Source organism: Gouania willdenowi, chromosome 3 (assembly GCF_900634775.1).
Source record: "Gouania willdenowi chromosome 3, fGouWil2.1, whole genome shotgun sequence".
Taxonomy (NCBI): domain Eukaryota; kingdom Metazoa; phylum Chordata; class Actinopteri; order Blenniiformes; family Gobiesocidae; genus Gouania; species Gouania willdenowi.
Window position 1 is genome coordinate 12,443,815 of NC_041046.1, and position 20,477 is coordinate 12,464,291.

The 20,477-nt window shown below is 39.6% G+C and overlaps 2 protein-coding genes across 3 annotated transcripts in view; one reads left to right on the forward strand and one right to left on the reverse strand.

Annotated features, from left to right (window-relative positions):
* The window catches only part of ulk3 (unc-51 like kinase 3), a 38,291-nt gene extending 18,450 nt beyond the window's left edge, over window positions 1–19,841 (reverse strand). The window contains exons 1-13 of one of the 2 annotated variants that reach the window (XM_028437640.1): window positions 19,753–19,841; window positions 19,179–19,370; window positions 18,844–18,984; window positions 18,637–18,757; window positions 17,900–17,995; window positions 12,314–12,457; window positions 10,899–10,981; window positions 9,585–9,740; window positions 9,292–9,397; window positions 9,141–9,181; window positions 8,683–8,785; window positions 889–953; window positions 558–636 (exon numbers count right to left, since the gene is read on the reverse strand). In XM_028437640.1, the coding sequence (XP_028293441.1) occupies window positions 558–636; window positions 889–953; window positions 8,683–8,785; window positions 9,141–9,181; window positions 9,292–9,397; window positions 9,585–9,740; window positions 10,899–10,981; window positions 12,314–12,457; window positions 17,900–17,995; window positions 18,637–18,757; window positions 18,844–18,984; window positions 19,179–19,289 (1,246 nt within the window). In that variant the 5' untranslated portion in view covers window positions 19,290–19,370; window positions 19,753–19,841. The remainder of the gene's footprint in view (window positions 1–557; window positions 637–888; window positions 954–8,682; window positions 8,786–9,140; window positions 9,182–9,291; window positions 9,398–9,584; window positions 9,741–10,898; window positions 10,982–12,313; window positions 12,458–17,899; window positions 17,996–18,636; window positions 18,758–18,843; window positions 18,985–19,178; window positions 19,371–19,752) is intronic. The other variant, XM_028437648.1, reaches the window with a different exon arrangement.
* A 562-nt stretch (window positions 19,842–20,403) lies between these two features.
* tars3 (threonyl-tRNA synthetase 3) overlaps window positions 20,404–20,477 on the forward strand; it is a 28,735-nt gene continuing 28,661 nt past the window's right edge. The window contains exon 1 of the mRNA XM_028441997.1: window positions 20,404–20,477. This exon is cut by the window's right edge and continues 217 nt beyond it. Coding sequence (XP_028297798.1) covers window positions 20,431–20,477 — 47 coding nt within the window. The 5' untranslated portion in view covers window positions 20,404–20,430.

Sequence of the window (20,477 nt, forward strand, 5' to 3'; positions counted from 1 at the left end):
AACGTCATTACTAACAATTCTTTAATTTCAGTAGGTTCTTCTGAACATGAACTGCCCTGAACATAAACGCAATATTGATCAACATGAACATTTCTTCTGAACATGGCTTCTCTTGCCTACTTCCTGCTGCCAGAGACTTGGCAGAACTTCCTCTCACATAGCTGAGCTACATTTGGCTTGAGGGAAGAAATTGTCTGTGCTCATCACCAACCTTTCTCTTCACTGCAGGCTTTCAACATGGCATGATGTTGGCTAATTGCTGTCGCTCTCCTAAAAAAATTTTTTTTTTCAAGCAATAATTTTCCAGTCACGTGTTTAGCCAGACGCACGGAGAACGTAATTTCCGCTTTTTCTTCCGGCGACAACAACGGCGGATAATGAACCACTCGGTAGCAATCACCTTTCTTTTTGCGCATTATTTACTGGCTTTTATTTTCTATAATAACCCCATGGAATCAGCTGTACGTTCCAGCCAACACCGATGTTTCGTTGACTATAACCGAGGCGGGTAGGTCCCCTATTAGCTTCCAGCCGATCGGAAGCGGGACGGCGGGTACCTGCTAGCGCCAGCAGTAGCTCTCCTAAGCACTGCTGGTACAAATCCAGAGTCTCATGATCATCAGCTCCACTGTCCTCCTGTAAGGGAAACATAACTGCTTTAACTGACATCCGAATACAGATGATCTCATGATTAGGAAAACACAGGAGTAAAGAAGTAAATTCTATCAATGAACAGTAAATGTTTCACAGATAAAACTATGCATCTTATATATTTTTAATGATATACAAACAAGGGATCAATAGCAGAGGAAGATTTGGGTGTTAATCCCTTGTGTGGAGTGGGAAGTGAAACGGTTATTTGTGTTTATGTAATCTGCTACGTCTGACCTTTGCAATGGCAATAGAGGCCATCTCCAAGGCTGTGAGCAGCCGTGGTTGGTTTTGAGACATTCCTGCAGGAAAAAGGAAACAAGAAAAACTGAGTCCCTGACTTTCATGACACTGAGGGGCAGATCCATTAAGATCTGAAACAAAGGGTGGTAAACCAGTTGCGTCCCTAAATCCTTTGGTGATGCAGTTTCCTCACCTGCTACGAGGAATTCACTAAGGGCAGAGCCCGAATGTGCGCAGCTCACGATGCATATTCTCACACTGTGCGGACCGACACTCTGACTGCTCACACTGTATGTCCATACACGACACGTCGGAGTCTTCTTTCCGGAAATGCAACGTACAAATTAGAAGAAGAATGCCGAAGCGTTGCCATTAAAACAGACAAAGAAGAAAAACCCGGAAGTGGAGAAACACTCACAAATCTCAGCAAAAAGAGCATTAAAAAAGAAAAGACGGCGATGTGACGGACCAGGAGCTGGCTGGACAGATGTGGGCAGTACAGTCTGTCAATTTTACAGTGGTCCTTGGGTGTTCACATGCAGTGTGAGCGTTTATGGTAAGCCGGTCCGTGGCACTGCTTCAACTGTCCGATACCCTCACGAGGAACGACTGCATTTCAAACATGTTTGAAATCCTTATGACCTACGATTGCTGATCAGGAGCTGGTCGTGAGGTGTTAATCGCTTCTCGTGACCCCATGTATACTACAAGATGCACGACACACGATCTAGCAGAGACTCGTACGATCCCACAAAATAGTCGCACGAGTCGAAAATCGGCTCAAAATGGGCCAAAAATCGCACGCTGTATGCCTGTCTTATGATTGCAGAAATGATTAGCACGCGTGCAGTGGTAGAGACGGCCCTATTTAAATGAGCGTTTTGCTCGTTCAATGTGGAGAGGTGAGTGCACAGAAGCACCAAATGACATTTGAGGAAGTTAAAAATACATTTAATAATGTAGAAAACTAAATGAACACACGCTTATTTTGTATTTCTTTAAAACAACTTTAAAACCTAATTAAATTTTTTCCTCCCTAATTTAATGTGGCTGCTCCGTCAGGTCCTGTAACTTTGCTCTGATCAGTTCATGAAAAATAGGCAGATTTTGACAGAAACCATCCTATTGATCTGCCATTAATCCGAGTTAATGCAGCAACACAGTCTGTCAATCAGTTTGCACCATTTGAAGATGATCTACTGACCATCATCATGCGGGTCTGAGCAGCGCTGTGTCATGCACACTCTTGTAAGTGAACATTGCGCCATCACTGCGTATATTACTCATCTGATTCTGTCCTGACATCAATGCAACACAAGATTTTGATGGTCAAAACATGGAGAGAAAAACACAATAGCTCACTGGAGCTGTGCGTCCAAAGCAACATCGATAGAGGTCCGCGCACAGCGACCGTCTGGCTCTGCACCATAGCGGACACGCACGTACCAGACTCCACACGGGCTCAGGCATCCAGCTATCCAGCTGTTCTCTCCCTCACACACACTTTATTTTCTCATTCGGTGGATGTTAATATCAACTATTGTTTTATTTGACTTATTTTCTTATACTTGAAAGGTTAACTGGAGCCTTTTTTTTCCATCTCCGCTATGTTTTGTGTAAACATTTACTGCAGCGGATCTCCGCGTGTTTGCACCTGCTTGTCAGTCGTACATTATCCTTTGCTAAAACAATCACTGCAAACAGTTCCAGATTTGATGAATTTTATTGCGCCCACTGCATTAATTTATTTGCATGTCCTCCTCCCATTTTTTTGCTCCTATTGTGAGCTCCGCCTACTATACATATTTGTCATGGAGTAAGCCTTGATGCTCACTCTATAGGTAGTGAGCACAAACAGCTAATGCCGGCAGCTTAACGTCAGTTGACTTGTTGCTACTCCCATTATCATTCCATTAATCTGTCTGCTATCATTGTTCTGGTTACTGGTTTCATTATGCTTGTTCACACTTGTCAATAACCATGTTACTGGTCAAACAACTTCCACTGTGCAGGGAAAAACCTACCAGCATTTGTGTTTGTTTGTTAGCAGCTAACTCACCACCATTTTGACAGTAGCACTTCCAGGTTTGCAGGAAACCAGAGGGACTAAACAAAGTCATGTAAATAGGGGTGTTTGGACAAACTATTTGTCGAGGGGTGTTTGTGTAATTTTTGTACGTTATGGATTTTAAAACATTGGAGGTGAATGAATTAACATTAATTTATTATGAATGCTTGGATAATTCATGTTTTGTTGTTTATAATTTATTTTGTTATTGAGTTAATTGATTTTAGATTGGGTTTGGTTTGTCTGTGGTTGGAGTTACAGGTAGTGACTGCTTATAAATGGAGGCCCAGCCTCAGTTGGAGAGAGGAACCCTGAGTGGGTAAAACTGATAAAGCTGACAACAAAACAAACAGAGGGTAAAGTGGATATGTTCAGGATTTGTAAAATGTAGCCTGGCATCCCAATGCCTTTTTCTTTTCTGTTTGCTCAGTTTTTGGTTTACTGTTTTGGGGGTTCACTGTAAATATGTTACACCAGCCAAAGAAGAAAAATAAATAGAAAAAGTTTAAACTGAATTCTGCTCTTAAGTCTGACTATCCCCTACACTGCCGGACATCCTACCACAATATTCATTAGAGGGAAATGCGCTAAATTAATTGAGGGTGCATTGCGATGTGCAGCAGCCGCACACTCCTGATTCCCTGGCGTTTGTACAGCTTATTAGCGCATGGAGTGACATTTGCACACATTTTATAACCCCTAAACTTTGAGTGAATACGCCCCTCAGTCAGCAGAAATGCACACTACATTCAATTCACAGTCTTAGGCTGGCATTGTCCAACTCATACATATTTTTTAAAGTTGCTAGAGATAGAGAAGTTGCTCCTTAAATATTAGGAGCTTCAATAAGCATCTACTACTACTTACTAACGCAGGCTATGCTCTTGAGGGCGGATTCACTAAGATCTGAAATAAAGGGTGGTAAACCACGTGCATCCCTAAATCCTTTGGTGGCGCTGTTTCCTCACCTGTTGTGGGGAATTCATAAAGATTGCGGTACTTATAGGTGTGTGTGTGTGTAGAAGTGGTGGAGACTGCCCTATTTAAAGGAACATTTTGCTCAGAAACACTAAATGACATTTGAAGGAGTTAAAATGGAGGCAGGTGGACTTCTCTGTCTGCTGCACAAATACTTTAAAACAAAATTAGTAGCACTGTGTCATCACACTCTCATACAGCATATGAACCTTGTGTCATCGCTGCGTAAATGACTGAATGATTTATTGTGTTCGACCCCAAAAACTCTGCAAGTGACTTCCCAACACTTTTCTGGTGTTTTTTTTTCAGGGACTGAAAGTTGTGGCAAAACAATGGCAATTTATTTTTATGTTTATTTTGGGTCGTACACGCAAAAATCCGAATCTGCTGTAAGTGAATTTCTCACTGAGTGAGGTGATATCACAAGGAATACTGGGTACAACAAACTAGAACAAAATGTTCTCCTTGTCTGGCAAAAAAAAAACACAAGAAATCACAGTAAGAGTGAAGAAAAAACACAGAAATGATCTTCATTTTATTGATCAATGATTTATAAACTGTCTCTCGATCTCATAAAAAATGTTCACCTCCAGCCAGGCCAGCCCGTGGCATAGGCAGTATAGGCAAATGCTAGGGGCGCCGTCCATCATAGGGGGGCGCAAAATTAAAAAATTTATTTATTATTTTTAATTAACTAAACAATCAAAGCGCTGATATTAATATCATACTAAACTTGGTAGTATTATTAATAACTAGCAAGTCTAGTTTTAAAGAAAATAAAAAATATAGTTTTATTCCCACCCCAAAATTGATTGACAGTTCAGTTCTGAAGCGTGACCCAGGGTAGGCAGTTGGGCCGGTGTTTTACTTTACTGCTGCTGCAAGTGGCGTCATGTCTAAACAACCAAACAAATTATCTGGTGCCCAGGGAAGAAAAAAAAGAAAGAAGAGGAGAAAAACTTGGAAAAGCCAGAGGTATGTCAGTGTCTGAAGATCCACGACAATTTATGAATCCATGATATTCAAACAAGCTAGCAGAGCGACCATGCTAGGGCATGTTAGCAGCTAGTGCTTAACAGAAACAGAAAAAGTACTAGCTTAACACAAACATTGATTGCATGGCAACAGCTGTATATGAATTTATTTAATTGTAGTTAAACATCATTTTAGGAGAACTATGTATTATGTACATGTAAGGCGTGACGTCACAGTTTGTGTTTTATACAGATGGCTTTTTTCATTTCATCTACAAATATACAGTATAAATGACTTGACATGATCTATAGATAGGTAAACACATTATTAATGCATGAATTATTAAGAAGAATGTTAATATTTCTAATTTAGCCAAGACCTTTTTACTTTTAATAAAACTGTATTATATATGTAAACTTGTGTTTTATTAGTATTCTGTGTCAATCTACTTAATAAATAATACATTAATTTGCTTTGTGCTAAATCTTAAATGTGTAAATTTTTTAATAGTGCATAAATAGCTTAGAATACATTTTTAGACGTGTTTTTTACAAAAAGTAAATGTTAATTGATAACTCTGACATTTTTCAAATATTCCAGTAGCCTAAAACAAAGTTTTTAATTTATATTAGCCCTTCAAATAAAACAAAACATAAATTCCAAAACAAATCTAAAGTGCATTAAAGGGGAGGTATGATGAACAAAATAACTTTGTTGAAGTTGAAAAAGTTCTGTTTCCTCCCTCCCTTGTTATTCCACATTTTGAAAAAAAGTCAGCTCCAAACGGGCGAGTTGGATTTTGCCCACGTTGGAAGGTGACGTCACCTAACACGCCTCCTAGAATGTGAGCTCCTCCCTCTCCAACAGCTAAAACACTGCAGTTTAATATAGAATATATATTATACTTTATTGCCATATATGTAAATGCAAACTGCACTATTCGACGCCCAAACTGCATTACTTATTCTGCCGATCGTGTTGGGAGTCACTGCTTGGAGCCACGAACCCAGTGTTTACACACATCAGCTGTTAGCACTCTGTGCTAATGCTACACCAGCCTATGCAGGGACACCTGACATCGTTTGTCAACTGAGGAGGAAACAATGGGGATGTTTATGGATTTGTGGCTCGCAGCACTAACAACGGAATCGGTTGTGGAACCAGAGCAGCAGCAGCCGTCCAGCCTTCCAACTTGTACATGGTGACAGGATGACGGAGAGCAATAAGCGGAAAGGAGAGAGTTTGTATGCGGAAAGGAAGAGCTGCTGCTCTGGTTGTGCAGCAAAACGCACACACTTTTCTGATCACTGCACGTTGTTTGATTGCATCACACGCTACTACTTAAAATTCTTTGATTTTCTCAAAAATCGACAGTGCGCCTTATAATCAGATGCGCCTTATGTATGAAATTAACATGTCAAAATGTCTTCATGGATCCCCGTGACTATGCAGGGTCCGCCACACACGCACGCACGCACGCACACTTGCACACACGCACGCACGCGCACACGCACACGCACACACACACACAGAAAAGCGTTCAGAAAATATAACAGTAGGGGAGGTTCAGTTTCAGTTTTGGTCTCAAAACAAAGCAGGGCGAGGATTCTACGAACTGCAGCTTTATGAGTGGAAAGCGGACAGAAAGAGAGTAGTAGGTGATTCCGCCCGCCGCCTACACTTCTGGACATCCCTGCTGAAATAATGATGATGGACAAGGGGAAAAACCTCTTTGAACAACAGTAAAAAGAGTTGAGCCACTTCTGCATGCACATAGACGGCCTTTCAATGCAATCACATGGCCAACAAACCGAAGAGATTGTTTTTTGTTTTTTTAAATAGTTTTCTTTAAAAGGATACTGTAGCTTATAAGATAAAATGGAAAAAAAAACCTTTTGAAGGTAAAGCCATGAAAACCAGAGCCCACAGAGAAAGCTAAAGTAAACAGAAGGAGAACAGGAAAATTCTACAAAGAAAGCTAAAAGGTTTTCAATGATTTTAAAGCTTCAGTGAATCATGCAGGAGGATTTAATATACTTCAATTCTTTCCAGAAGAGACAAGTCAATTAGATTACACCAAGAGTATATCAAAAACAACCTAAGAGGTCCAAATACAAACCTGATCCGAATTGATTCTCAAATCAAATAATAATTTTAAAACAGCAAATCATGTATCATGTATGATTATTCTATTACATATCTTTTTTTGTTTTTTCCCTAAATTTAAAAAACAAACAACAACAAAAAAGCAATGGCCAAATGTTCCTTACTCCAACTGCTCTGTACGGCAGTTGGTCATATCCCTTCAGGGTCATAAAGCTGGCTGACAGCTGCATGTGAGCAGCTGCAGCTCATTCCCCTGTGTGTGTGTTTTGTTTTTTTTGTTTTTTGCAGCAGTGCTGCAAACTTTTACCTTGAGTTTTCCTTGGAATATGGTAGTCATTAAAAAGTAAAATTGATTAAAGAATAAAAGTTGTAAAATGCGAGTTATGTAAAATAAAATTTTGAGAATCTAAGAAGAATGAAAGCATTTCTAGTTGCTTCCATGTTTTTTTTCTTCTTTTTTTCTATATTATTTAAAATAATATTACTTTCTCCATTATCATACATTGACTGGTTCCCCATCCTTGGGAGGCAGTTAGAAGAGTTAAAGGTTTACGGGTTCAGTTTTTCTCAACTGGTTTTTATATTGAATACTTAAATTGGTTCTTGCACTCTGTATTTGCTGGTTTAAGCATTAAGGCTGTAAGAAAACACCTCAAACAAATCTGTGTTCAATATGCCTAATGACTGCTCCAAGAGCTGCTCAAATGCATCCAGTGCAATAATCAAAATCATGCATTAACAGCATGTAGTGGTTGAGCCCTGGTTTCAGTAGCATTGGCCACATTTACATGGGAGCTTTAATTCTTCTTTAATTTAGAATAAAAGTTAAATCCTCTTTAAAATGACCTTGTAAACACTTAATTCCTTAAGCAAATTTCATTCTGAATTAAACTTAAATACAAATTTTAATTCCAAAAACACTTTAAAGTAATTATGGCCGTTCTGCGCATGCGCGACTTGCCGCGTTGACAAGCTGATGATGAGATAGTCCAGGATGGCCACCAGCTGAGAATATTTTTTTAATAAGAGCTTTAAAAGACATGGATATAAAGAAAAGAGCGGATGGACGGAAGAATAAACAGACAACAAACTTATTACGCACAAGGACCTCGACAAATGGAGCTGGCTTCACCAGACGGGTGATAATAAAACCCAGAAATGGATTAAATGCATCCCCGTACTGCTTCACAGGCTGTAATATCACCAAGTGTATCATTGTACCGGTTGTTAGAGCTGCTATATTTAACAGGGAGCAAATATTTATTCCTGGTTATTGTTTTCCAGAGTTTAATAGAGCTTTATTTACCAATGATTAGTTCCTATCTCCTTCTCAGCTGCTGAAAGTAAAACTGTGCATTATTGTCAAGCTGCTGCTTCAAAACTACAATAAAAATAAAAGCAAAAACAGTTCTCATGTGGTCTTCTATGTTGTAGCCGACAAAAAAAGGTTCGCTATGCGTTTTCCCCCTGTCCAATGAGAGACCTAAAGCGGAATTGAATAAAGCAGAATAAACCGGTTTTCAATGTAAACCTCAATTTGGAATTACTATTTCCATATAAACACGAAGCAGAACACTTTAATTCCGAATAATTTAATTCTGAATAACTAATTTTGAATTAAAAAACATCATGTAACCGTGGCCACTGTGTATATTCATTACCTCGGAGAACATCCCGGCAAGTCCGCGCCTCCTCAAAGCTCAGCTTGTTGTCTGAAGCCACGAGGGCTTTCAGCTCCTCAGCTCTGGAAACATACTGCCTGACCTGCAGAGACATATTCATCTCATTCATTTTAACAATAACTCCTGGCGATTCATCATTAATGAATGATACATTTGTAGAATTTGACAGCTACTTATTAAATCCAAGCTCAAAATATTAAATATTTAACCTCTTTGTGTTTTATTAACTTTTTACATCAACTTTCAGGAAATCCCAGATATATTGGACCATTGTTGATGGTTTCAGTTTTAAAGTAATGTGCCCACTACGACTGCATCTTTGCTTTGAGTTTATAAAGATATTGTACTCCACATTCACAGTACACACTGTGAAGTCTTTACAGTAAAAATCAGTGCAGTTTTAAAAAGAAGGGGCAATATAAATAGTCCAGGCCCACCTTCTGCCTGAGGGCATCTTTACGTTGCCTGTCTGTCTCATCTACGGAGAGAGAGATGATTTGGTTTTACTTATGGCAGTTCATTGTGCTGGAACAAAGACGCTGCATTGTTTAAAACCAGAGAGCATATGAGAGTGGTTGTTGCTCTTACAGTGAATAGCAGGCACAAAGTGCTCAAGGGCACTGCAGTAGAGAGAGAGAGCAGCAGACCTCTCCCCCTCCTGGTCCTTCTGAACAGCCTGCATAACCAGCTCTTTCTGAAAAAGAGGAAATACAGAGTGGCAACGCAGAAGGGAAAGCACATGACCCTCTGATGCCCGCCCATGCATGCAGTCATGTGTGAAGACACGTGGGAAAGCATTTTATCCAACATATGAGTGCATAAGTTCAGTCACTCATACTAAAATAGGGTGAATTTGAAATGTGTGTCACCTGTCCCCTCACCGCTTTCACTATGCTCTCTGCACTCGGCATGTGCTCCAAATCCAAAAAAGGGTGTGTAAAAAACTCTGCAAAGGTGATGCGGGTATCAGGATTTCTGTCCAGCAGCCTCAGTAGAAGGTCTCTGCAGTCTTTGGACACCCGGATTCTTGGTGGGAGCTGATTAATAAGCACAAGTTCATTATGTTGCTCCAGAGCCAGAGGGAGGAAAACCAGAAGAACAGAAAGTGAGGCAGCACAGGGCGTATAGTAATCTGTATTTAAATGACTTTTACACACTTAATCTAAACCCTGCAAAGGAGAAAAGGAGTTGTTGTTTTCCAATAAAGTATATGTCCTTACACCAGACTTTCAAATCAAAGTCTATATTACCTTTAGAAATTATCTAGACAGGGTTTTTTTTTTTTTTTACACAGGGCATCATTTAAATCATATTCGAGGAATCAAAGAGTCATTGTCATTCATACTCATGTAAACATGTACAGAACAAGATTATTATCACAGTACCTGAGTCCCTGTTAAGCATTTTATAAACATAAATAAGATAAAACAAACATATATACAAGCAAATATCAAATATTACTTACAACATATTAGTCACAGGTGAGATATTACAAAACGGTTAAACATACAGCTAAATGTTGTCCTTTTACACGCCATGCTTATATGACAAAATCTAAAATTCACAAAGTCAACTTCATTTATATTACATTCACAGAACCTATCACCCTTATATGGGAAAGCCTGCCATCTAGTGTCTTTATGCAACAGGATTTATAGGAAAAGAGGTAGGATAGCCAATAATGTGTTTTTATACTTGACCAGACAACCTTCACTCATTCATTGTATTAGTACTTAGTAGCACTAAAGGAGCACAGGCAGCTTCAATTTGAAGTTAAGCTCATCTGTATTTAGTATACTTGGGGCTCATTTATAAAGCAATGCGTGGGATCCATACCAAAAGGGAGACGTGCACCAAAAATCTAATGTTCAGCACCAAAAATATTCAAATTTAAAAATCTGTGCGTATGCACACCTGCATACAATCTTCCCTTCATTATTATTATTATTAGTAGTAGTAGTATTTTGGCTTTTCATCGACACCTATCCTGGAGCTATGACCTAGCTGTAACTGTATTTGACCCTCTTCACTGTCTGTCATTAAAATAGCCTGATTCTCACTGTGGTCTCTGAGAAAACATTCTTTCCTCACCTCCACACCTTACTTCTGTCCTGCATTGGAGGTAATCCAGTAGTTTGTGCATTTGTACGACAACTCATTTTTTCACAGTCCCACTTTTTGAACTCATTACTGACCTCAATTGGCTGGTTACTGCGTATCTTTTCCTCCAACTCAGTGTAGGACTTTGATGCGAATGGCGCTCGCCCAAACAACGCCTCTGAAGAAACAAAAAGATAACTGGCATCACCTCAGGAAAAATTATTCAAAAATAAATACATAAATAACTCCCATCCGTCCTCCAACGGATAATAAAGGGAAGGTAATGTGAGAATAGATGCACTTCATACAGCACAAAAACATGCGCTTTCATTTAAGCTTCCACTCATGGTGAGTAAAATGCTACATACTGTATTAGCTTTAAAACGGTCCCTTTGCCAATTGGTTTTAGATTTCAGGTCTCATCTACGTATTAGCTTTTAATCGTTGTGATCTTTTGCCCACGCAACCTCAACATTATTATAACCAAAAGCTCTTACAGATCACTTAGTGTGATTCATTTAATGATTTATATTAAAGGCACACTGCTGACTTTTTGACCTAAAGAGTTGACCCTATTTTAAATGATTCCTCAGGCCAACATACAGCGCTTGACAGTATCAATGCTCCGAATGGGGCTTCCCTTTTGAAATACCGCCCATGTAAGTTTGGAGAGATGGACAGTCTTTGGCTAGGTCAAGTGACCTGGAGAACACCTGGAAAACTATCACTTTACGGCAGTCACGTGACCACAAGCTTGGATATACTAATTTGGCTAAGGCTTTTGCTAGAGCTAAATTTTTTGCTAGTATTTAAAAAGACGTGCCGAGACCCGGCCCCCTGTGCCAACCCGCCTTCCGACACTGCCCCCCGCAGGGGTGCAGATGATGGCAGCGAGGCCAGGGAGTAGGGGGGAACAGCCACCGACCCTGCGAGGAGGGCCGAGCGCCAGGCCTCCGGTGGCGGGGAGGAAAGGCGGCGGAGCAAGCCCAGCCCCGCTTCGTACCCCGGCCCAACCGACCAAGCACTTAGAGCTAATCCTTATCCTGAAGTTACAGGTCAACTACTGTCTGCATACACAATCAAAAGACAAGGGAGGCTGGCCCGACTGACTGTTTGTTAATTTTTGCGAAAGTACTGCGGCGCTTGTGGCCACTAGGGGCGCTTGACGTGAAAGTTATATGTCTAGCGCCCCTAGTGGCCAATGGTTATACAGTGTGCCTTTGGGTTTGAATTCATACCTCATCTATTCAAAGATATCCTAGAACACGTGGAGTCTCTGAATCAAAAGACAAGTGAACTGACAAGAGAACTGTTGACCTGTCTTGGGTGTTACCCAACTTGAACCCTGAGAAACCTGATAAAGGTACTAGCATCGCATACCTGCACCACTGATGAGAATAAGTCAGAATAAAAGGTAGATGTATAGATAGTGTACACAAGGCATAGCACAACACATTTTCTCTGCAATGAAAACCATTGTGGTTAGCTGGAAACATGTGACGACATTCACCATATAGAATGACTCCAACAGACCAAAGATCAACTCTGGAGTCATACTGACGCCGACACACCATCTCAGGGGCCATATACAAAGGAGAACCTCTGAGGGAGCTCTGCTCATCCCACGGGGTCATGTACTGTGCAAAGCCAAAATCTGAGGGCACAACATCATAAATACAGTACATTTATCATGAATATTATACTTTGCTGCTACATACATTGTGACAGTAAAGATAACTTCTCAAATGGTCAGAAATCATTTCTTTGCAAGCTCAGTTTTGATATTTAATATTAAGATTTTATTAAATTGCACAATTTTTTTGCTCTCCAAATAATACCATAAGCTATCAGTTTTAGTCCTTGAACCATCAAACTTTTATGAACATAATTTAAAGTGGAGTTATTATTAGAATATAATAAAAGTGCATCTACAGATTGGAATTCTGCATACATTATTACCAAAGTAATGTTAGGCCATCCATCCATTTTCTGACCCGCTTGTTCCTGTTTTCAGGGTCAAGGGGTTCTGCTGGTGACTATCTCCAGCTCTCAATGGGCGAGAGTACACCCTGGAGAGGGTGCCAGGCCATCGCAGAAAAATGTTATGTTGACATAATTAGAATTTTAAAATACCTGTAGATTGATGTGTGCTCATTCAATGATTTTATTTCTGTAAACAATATTACAGTGGGGCAAGTGTTTAGTCAGCCACCAATTGTACAAGTTCTCCCACTTAAAAAGATCAGAGTGGCCTGTAATTTTCATCATAGATACACCTCAACAATGAGAGACAAAATGAGAAAAAAAAATCCAGAAAATCACATAGTAGGATTTTTAATGAATTTATTTGCAAATTATGATGGGAAAATAAGAATTTGGTCAATAACAAAAGTTCATCTAGATACTTTGTAATGTACCCTTTGTTGGCAATGACAGAGGTCAAACGTTTTCTATAAGTCTTCACAAGGTTTTCACACACTGTTGCTGGTATTTTGGCCCATTCCTCCATGCAGATCTCCTCTAGAGCAGTGATGTTTTGGGGCTGTCGCTGGGCAACACGGACTTTCAACTCCCTCCAAAGATTTTCTATGGGGTTGAGATCTGGAGACTGGCTAGGCCACTCCAGGATCTTGAAATGCTTCTTACAAAGCCACTCCTTCGTTACCCGGGTGGTGTATTTGGGATCATTGTCGTGCTCACAGAAGCTCTCTCTTCCCCCCCCCCTCCTCCAGAGACACCTTTCTCCATCAAAGAGAGAGATGTAAATAGACTTTTCAGGAGACAAAACCCCCGTAAGGCTTGTGGACCGGACTCTGTCTCTCCTTCCACCTTAAAGCACTGTGCTGATCAGCTGTCTCCAGTGTTCACAGACATTTTTAACACCTCACTGGAGACATGCAGCATATCAGCCTGTTTTAAGGCCTCCACCATCGTTCCTGTCCCTAAAAAGCTGAGGATCACAGCTTCCTCATCAAAAAAGGTCAGCAGAGGATGTACTTCCTGCGGCAGCTGAAGAAGTTCAGTCTGCCAACAAAGATGATGGTGAACTTCTACAGCTCCATCATCCAGTCCATCCTCTGCTCCTCCATCATCATCTGGTACCCCCCAATCCCCCCCCCCGAAATCACCACCTCCATGATGACATTATCTGCTGCACTGTATATATATATATATATATATATATATATATATATATATATATATATCCTATTTATCCTTATTCTCTATCTATCCTTTATTTATCCCTCATCCTTTATATTTATCACTATTATAATTATTGTTGCTGGGTTGTTCTTTGTTCTTGTTTACTTTGTCTTTGTTTTTTTTTTTTTGTTTTGTTTTTTGTTTCGTGCACCATCTACCAAGACAAATTCCTTGTACTGTCCCTAAAACTGTACATTGCCATTAAACATTTCTGATTCTGATTCTGAAAGACCCAGCCATGTTTCATCTTCAATGCTCTTGCTGATGGAAGGAGGTTTTCACTCAAAACCTCACGATACATGGCCCCATTTATTCTTTCCGTGTAACACAGATCAGTCGTCCTGGTCCCTTTGCAGAAAAACAGCCCCAAAGCATGATGTTACCACTCCCATGCTTTACAGTAGGTATGGTGTTCTTTGGATGCAACTCAGCATTCTTTCTCCTCCAAACACACCGAGTTTTTACCAAAAAGTTCTATTTTGGTTTCATCTGACCATATGACATTCACCCAATCCTCTGGATCATCCAAATGCTCTCTAGCAAACTTCAGAGGGGCCCAGACAAGTACTGGCTTAAGCAGAGTGACACGTCTGGCACTGCAGGATTTGAGACCCTGGCGGCATAGTGTGTTACTGATGGTAGCCTTTGTGACTTTGGTCCCGGCTCTCTGCAGGTCATTCACGAGGTCCCCCCGTGTGGTTCTGGGATTTTTGCTCACCGTTCTTGTGATCATTTTGATCCAACGGGGTGAGATTTTGCGTGGAGCCCCAGATCGAGAGAGATTATCAATGGTCTTGTATGTCTTCTATTTTCAAAAAATTGCTCCCACAATTGATTTCTTCACACCAAGCTGCTTACCTATTGCAGATTCAGTCTTCCCAGTCTGGTGCAGGTCTACAATTTTGTTTCTGGTGTCCTTTGACAGCTCTTTGGTCTTGGCCATAGTAGAGTTTGGAGTGTGACTGTTTGGGGTTGTGGACAGGTGTCTTTTATACTGATAACGAGTTCAAACAGGTGCCATTAATACAGGTAACAAGTAGAGGACAGAGGAGCCTCTTAAAGAAGAAGTAACAGGTCTGTGAGAGCCAGAAATCTTGCTTGTTTGTAGGTGACCAAATACTTATTTATTTATTTAGTACTTGCACAATTGGTGGCTGACCAGGGGCAGATCTACCGGGGTGGCTTAGGGTGGCAGATGCCACCCCAAAACAAAGCCTTACCCCTCTGCTGCCACCCTAATTTGCACACACGGACGCGGAACTATACGGAAGCGATCCGCTGACCGGTAATGCCCCACTGCTGCTTCCTGACTGGAGCCAACCTTCTAAAACACCAATGAAGAAAACGTGGAAGTATCAGTATTTGTATCAGAAACAAAGTCGTTCCAAAACCGAGTAACGACCCTGGACTCTCTCTCCCCTCCCTCCCTCCCTCCCTCCCTCCCTCCGTGACTGACGTTCCACTGTCTTCAGACATTGGTGAGTGTGTGCACATGCAGGTTTTGCTCGTTTGAGTGTGTTTAGTGCGCTGCAGCTTGTGTGTTCACAGATCGTGTAGGTTTGAGTGTGTGTGAGGCAATGTGCACTGACGTGGGTGTGCTGAATGCGCACACGTTTGGGGAGCATATGTATATGTAGCATCATAATCCGTGTACCCTTCGTTCTTTGGTTATTCCGTTTTAAAACCAAATCAAAATAACAATAAATGGTGTGGTTATTTTTGTTTTACACAAATTCATCATATGCCCCTTAAAATAAGCTTTTATACTTAGTTAGATAACAGTGTGGCACCATTAACATGTCAATGTTAAAATAATAATAGTAATAACAACATGCCAGTGACACTTTTTCCCCCATCTGCTTACAGTTTGTTACAGTGAAAACAACTGATTTAAAGCCATATTTTTGTAAAATTAAAAACATATTGCACTGTAGTAATTTAAATAGAACTACTAGATACTTTTTATCACTCACACAATTCCAAGTCTTACACTTTGTTAAATGTTACAGAATGGTTCTTCAATGTGATGGATGTGAAAATTATCCTGTTTATTTTCATGGACAGAAGCTGTTTTTCTGTGTGGATGTTTGTCTCCACTCCAGTAAATATTAACAGTGTCCAGCTATTGGCTAGGACAGGGGTCTGCAACCTGCGGCTCTGGAGCCTCATGAGGCTCTTTGACTCTTTTTGTGATGGATCCTAATAGTTTTCAAAAATATATTAAAATAAAGAATTGTTATTTCTTACAGTGGGTATTGATGATTGATGACATTAACTTCAAATATAATTATGATAAAACCATTTGTTAACCTAAAAATAAATCATATTGTGCAATAACTCTGCTACTTCACCTCCTGCAACATCTACAGACCATCAACTTTTGTTGCACCTGTGGCTAACCTTAAGTTTTAAATCTCTTGTAATAAAACTAAACTAACAAAAAAGCTATTCTCGAAGAAAAAAGAGATTTTACGTGTGTGAAAAGTTTTATTTGCAGTAACTGCCAACATGTCGGCTTTATATGTTGCAATAAATGAACAATTAGCATGTGTTGACCGACATGATTGTTATCTAATTCAAGTTATTTTTTGTAGCCCTTCAAATACATTAACTCAAAAAAATGTTGTTCATGTAACATTATTTGATATAATCGTAACTGTATACAATTTTACACACACTATTGTTTTATTTGAGAACTTATTTTTTCAGCTCCAGAAGGCCTTTAATCCAGGTGAGATTAGACAAAATGGCTCATTTAAGAGTAAAGGTTGCAGACTGCTGGGCTATAGAAGGTTCATGTCCATTCACTTCTGTGCATCTATAAATCAAATGAAAACATGGTGAAGATACTTTGTGAATCTCACAGAAATGAAGAGGATATAATCACTGTGCTTGTTAAGCAGCACTGATATGTGTCCATGTTTACAGAAAGTTGATAATACTAGCACTGAAATGACTATTTTCTGCATTCATTTTGTTTTTAATGATTTAAAGTTAATTTGCACAAACATTAACAATATTTTGTATCAGGCTTTCCTTAAAGACTTAAATATAACACAAGGACATGTGACTAGTTGTTGTCAGTGTGTGTAAAGAAGAGCCAATGTTGCAGTGGCTCTTCTTCACTGCAAATATTGCACAGGCTCATTTTAACCATGCCATAAAACTGCATTCAGGCTTCTTATACTGTGCTGTATACACTTGGCTGTCATTCATGTGAAACTGATTGACAATGTTTTGTAATTCCTGTGAAATTGATTGACTTTTTGTAATTCCTGTGAAATGGATTCAGTGCAATAGGAAAATTCTAAATTTCTTCAGTGACAGTTATCGTGATGTATCGTGGAATAATTTTCCTGCAATTTATTGATTATCATGATAATATCGTTATCGCGGGCAAAAAATATCATGATACATCGCATCACGAGGTACCTGGCAATACCCGGCCCTATAATTCAGTACGCTTTATGTACATCTGCTAAATGTTGCCACCTCTAAAAAATTCCTGCCCCCCTCTTGCCACCACATTGATTTTTTTTCTATATCCGCCCCTGTGGCTGACTAAATACTTTTTTGCCCAACTGTATATATTAAATGGTACAGTGAGGTGGAGGGCGGCTATAACTGGGACGATCCCCAAAAGTAAGACTTACTTTAAATGGCACAGTGTGTTTTATGCTGTTTCAAGAATAAGAAAAAACCCTGACAAATGCATATAGAGCAGACTACCACACTTTAATCCTACGAAAACAAAGTAATAAGAACAAAAACTTAAACAATAATAATGACGTGAACTTCTTACCCTCCTGCCACTAAAATCAAAAGATGCAAGCTAATGATTAAATAATTATTATTTTTGATTCATGCAGACTGTGAGTAGAGGTAATTTCACCTGCAAGTTTGAGGACAGAGCCACTCAGTAGGATGTTCTGAGGTTTCAAGTCCAAGTGGGAGATATTTCTCTCATGAAGAAACTGCAGGGCGCAGGCTGTTTGTTCAGAAACAATCACAAACTAAGAATAAAAACAGCTTCAGATTTAGTACAGTTGGCAGATGCAGTATTCTTATGAAGGTGGAGACCGGCATGCACTGCATACTGCAAAACGTTCACATTGGGGGGGAGAAATAGTCTATTCATTGTCGTTCAGAAGTAGTAATCGATAATCAATTCTTACATTTCTGATAAAAGTTTATTTAAAGGGTGTTACAAAAAATACTGGAAAAGGATTTTAATATTTTCTATTTAATAAACTGTGATTATTCTATAATTTAGAACTGCCCTTTTGTTTATTGTATATGTAACAAGCAAGGATCGGATGTTGCTACTTTGGCCCTTTATCATGCCGTTCTAATAACTGCAGTTTAAACATGTCCTCTTCTGGTTTAATAAGAGGTAACAAGGTACATTTATGTCCAGTCAGAATGCAGTTGCTATGTTTTTAAAAACAGCAATTAACCAGTGGTCACTACGCAAAATTAAGAAATGCTGTGAAAAAGTGCATCGAAATGCATCGAATCGTAATCAAATCACAGTCCCTATAAACATAATCGAATCGAGTCGTGAGGCATCCAAAGATGATGTTTTTCTTGCTACTTCCCATTTCCGGCATTGACCAATCAAAGTCTTACCCATCTGCTGCAAGAAGCGGCGAGCCACCCTCTCAGGTAAAATCCTGCGGCTTCGAATAAAACAGGAGAGATCTCCTCCTGAACACCATTCCAGGATCAGGTAAATATTCTCTGCATCCCACTGTTGGAAGAGACAAGATGCAACTAATGCATTAAATGTAATCTTTGTGTAGATGAAGACAAATAATGTGAAATATTGGCACAGACCTGAAAATCTTTCAGCTGGACTATATGAGGGTGACGCACAGTCTTCAGGATTTCTATCTCAGTGAGCAGATTTTCCGTAGAAGCTTTGTTCAAAGTCTTCTTTGCCACGACTTTCACAGCCACTACCTCTCGATTGTTCCCCTGAAGGGTCACAGTTCAAATGATCATTTCACCATGGTGAAAGCAATTAAAGAGTTAAATACAACACACATTTGTGACCGGCACTTGCTAAAGCTGCAGAAAAATACCTTACGTGGATGAAGTGTGAGCATGGTGCATTCTAGTCCAAACTGAAACTGAGATCTGAGATACACACTTATCTGCCACTGACACACCTTGCTGTAGGCTTTGTAGACAGTTGCATATGTGCCACTGCCCAGTCGCTCCGTGAGAATGAAGTCTGACAGTTTTGGAGGAGCAAAGCTGGAGCTGGAGCTGGAGGCCATGTTGACACAGCAAACCTCCAATGGTTCCCATTCAGGTTAGGACTGGATGATCAACAATGAAGGTTCTTACAGTGCCAACATCTACAATAACGAACCAGTTAATATTTAATAGTGTTGTCTTGGTCAGTCATTTACAATTTATTGAAGTATGTCATCAAGCAGTACCATGTATCCTAATGTACCCACAACACTAGTAGAGCTAAAACCTTTCAGAGATATTTAGCAATGTTCAGCTATATGAACATTTACCATCACTCTGTCCGTCATCTTTCAAGCACTGTTAATAGTAAAGGAATTAGTGTGTTTCAACAGTGCAACTTACTGCTAGCTAACACCAACTTACAGTCGGAGGGATGTACAGAAACACACGCCAAATATAAACTCTGTGTTTTACAACCAAACAAAACTCACACAATGATTTAAGGGCAAAGTATCTTAATTCCAATATTTAAATGTTACTTACGGGCACAAGGACAGCACATAAAGTGAGTGTTTACATTGCTGGTGACAGAGAGGTGTCCGCACGCAGCAATGACGTCACATCGAAGGACTATGCAGGGTGCTGTCCCCTAGCGGTAGATAGCGGTACTATGTGTGCTTAATATTCTATTTTCATTATATTATTGAACAAGAGATTCAAACTGATGACTTATTTGTGACATATGAGTTGGTTTAAAGGTTTTGGTTGGATATCCACATCTGGATTGGTTCAAAGGGTATTCAAATCCCTGCTCAAGTTGTTACATTTGTTTTGTGTGTTTTTAATAATGAAATGTAACTACAGTTTCAATGAATCAAAGTCCACGTAATTTAAAAAAAACAAAACTCCATGTTGATATTAATTCAAAAGCTAAAACAAAATATTACTACTATATCGAGTTCATCCTAAAACAAATAAATAAATAAAATAAAAATAAATGTGTCGAAAATATTTCTATGACTTCAAACATAAATAGACAGCATGATTTGATTTTTTACTAATGTTACTCCATCCATTCACCATTTTCAGACCCGCTTAGTCCTATTCCAGGGTCTGCCGGTGCCTATCTGTTACTAAATGATTGTTACTAATTTAACCGAGGGCTTTTATTCTGAGGGGTCTTCATACCGGAAGTGGGCTGTCATTGGTGGTCATTTAAAGATGGCGGAGTGCATGGCAGCACGTTTGGCCGCTCAAGAACAACAAAT